The following is a 2,627-nucleotide window of genomic DNA, read 5'->3' on the forward strand; positions in this document are numbered from 1 at the left end:
GGAAGCTGACAAATGTTCCCCTTTGCATTGACCCTTTCATTCTTGGTTCTGATTATTTACGAAAGCACGCACAGGATAAGTCTTCATGTACTGCTTGGGAGTTGGTACAACAAGATGACTGATACAACTCAGTGTTGGATTGTGGGACCTTTGTGGGCGGTGGGCGCACACACAGCCAGCGAGCTAGAGTTTACAGACAGCAGAGACACAAATGACTACTCGAAGCAAACGGGCTACATTTATTTTTTTTCCCAAGCCAAGCAGGAAATAACTCTAAAGTCGAGTTATTTCCTCTTTTGAGGAACCAAAAAGGCAATAAACGTAGTGGAAAAGAGAGACACAGATTGTGGCCAACCTCCCAATGGCTCCGGTGAAGGCGTAGTCTCTCTGGGGTACGATTTGTGGTTCCTCAGGAAGGATGGTGGACCTAGACAGAAGCCACTGGATGAATTCCTCTAGCTTGGTGGCACTGAGGAAAAATCTCCAATTCCCTCCATGAACAAAAGTGAGCTTGATCCATGTGCTGAAGTCAGGGTAAATATAAATATTTGACCTTACCTTTTTGCAGCCCACTGATGCATTTTGGAGGCTTTCGTTTTTCTTCAGAGTTATATTCTGAGGTGACATTGTTTTTTTCTGAAGCTCACCAGTGGGCTGTGGGTAACTGGGCACTCTCTCTGGCTCTGCTGAAGAGAGGACAGTGTCTGGAGAGGTGACTGTGCCCTTCGGGGTTTCAGTTTGTAGGAGTTTATGGAGGAGCTGTATGAATTCTTTACCCCTTTGTCCTTCCAAGACCTCTAGACAGTGGATGCTGGAGTAAGAATTCTGGCTTTCCAGCTCCGTCACCTTCTTCTTTAGAGTGTTGAAATCTTCTTTCATGGAGTGGATGTCTTTGGTGGTTGCAGTCTGTCTGTCTTCACTAATGTTTATTCTGGCTTCCAGGCCTTCCATCTGATTCTGATAAAGCTTGATCTTTTCCTGGATATTTGATATTGTGCTGACAATGTTCGTCATTTGGTTGAGGAGTTCCGTTTGTCCCGTTTTAATGTCTTGGAGCATTGCTGGTAGATTCATTTCTTCATTCAAACTGAGAGTCTCTCGGTCACAACTGTAAGAAGCCCTTGTTGAGTAGCTAGTTGAATATGGGTGGTGGGGCTTACATTTCTGGTACACATTTTTAAGAGATCTTCTGATCTTGTGGAGGTTTGTAGTCCACACCTGGCCAGCGGCAGCTCTTACTCTTTTGGTGTGAAATCTGTACATGTTTTTCACTGAGACAAAAGACCCAAAGTGATGAGACACATGACATTGGAAGAAGCGATTTTTGCGAGGGTGTATGGCTTTTCTTTTCCTATGTGCTGGAGTTCTTTCCTGGCCACATCATTGAATACCTGTGGAGAACATCAAAGGCAGCGTCAGGCAGGTTAGGTGGCTTACTTATCCCAAGCCAGTCTAACTTCAGAGCTTTGTGTGTTAACTGCCTACTGCATGTGATCATTCCTGTGGTCCTTCCTCATCTGATAGTGATGTCACAATGGCCCCTGGCCTAGATCATTTCTGTTCTCAAGGTTCACCAACTGCCACACTTTGAGAACTATTGCCTCTGAGGGTAAAAGTGATCTTGGAAATCTAAATCTTTTAGAATACTAAATAATATTTTTTCCATATGATACGTTGAAGTAAAATTTTTATTCTTTGAACACATAAGCCTGAACACTTCAGAATCAAAATGACGTGCTACTGGATACCTATATGTCTCCCTTGAAGCAACCCTTTCTGGGATTAAAAAAAATTTAATGTCATTTACAACCTGCTACTAAGTCACCATTTCTCCCATTTGTGCCAAATTTCAGGGTCTGTCTTGGCGTAGGCTTTGGTATAAACTCTGAACTTAGCCAAAAGTGATTTAAGAATTTTGGCTCACTGACAATACCCAGGGTTTTGCATCACTCTGCCCCCGAATTGCTGTCTGGCTCTTTCTAAAATGGCTAGCTATCTCTCCAAACTCTTGCTGGGAAAAGAGAATGTTCTCCAGGAAACAGGCTACAATGGGATGGGGCTTGAGGCCAATATGATTAGGGTCAGCATGGTCCTATTTACCTTGGCCAAAGCCATTCTTTCCATCAGCTTCCACAATAGCAGTGTTTAGGCCATGTGACAATTTCTAAGACCAATACAAGCATCTGAGACCAGCGAGCAAAACCAAACAAACTATGGGCTCAGCATACTAAATGAGAGCTATAAGACTGACACAATAAATGTTCAGTTAAGAATCCCATAGTTATAATATATCACCTTTATTAATTGTCAAGTTTAATTTCATTGATATTGTATACATTCAGAGGAGGAGGTTTATAGATGATATACTAGCAGATTTTAGGGATTCTCAAATTAGAGTGATTGCTTGTAGCAACCACTCTATTCAGGCTAAAACCAGCCAAGTCTCACTTAACATCTCTGAGACACAGTGTATATGTTATTGTTTCTCTCACACAAAAAATACCAGCCAGGCAGTGGTGGCACATGCCTTTAATACCAGCACTTGGGAGGCAGAGGCAGGCAGATTTCTGAGTTCGAGGCCAGACTGGTGTACAGAGTGAGTTCCAGGACAGCCAGGGCTACACAGG

At 43.0% G+C, this 2,627-nt stretch overlaps 1 protein-coding gene across 1 annotated transcript; it reads right to left on the bottom strand.

The window, feature by feature from the left end:
* Window positions 1-216: 216 nt before the first annotated feature.
* Ccdc54 (coiled-coil domain containing 54) lies at window positions 217-1,516 on the bottom strand. The gene has a single exon (XM_021210142.1). It carries the CDS (start codon window positions 1,261-1,263, stop codon window positions 274-276), a length of 990 nt encoding a protein of 329 aa, XP_021065801.1. The 5' UTR covers window positions 1,264-1,516; the 3' UTR covers window positions 217-273.
* Between the last annotated feature and the right edge of the window lie 1,111 nt (window positions 1,517-2,627).

The sequence above is a fragment of the Mus pahari genome, chromosome 12 (genome assembly GCF_900095145.1).
Source record: "Mus pahari chromosome 12, PAHARI_EIJ_v1.1, whole genome shotgun sequence".
Classification (NCBI taxonomy): domain Eukaryota; kingdom Metazoa; phylum Chordata; class Mammalia; order Rodentia; family Muridae; genus Mus; species Mus pahari.

Coding starts and splice junctions, on each gene's coding strand:
- Ccdc54 (XM_021210142.1), bottom strand. CDS start 1,263: ATGTACAGATTTCACACCAAAAGAGTAAGAGCTGCCGCTGGCCAGGTG.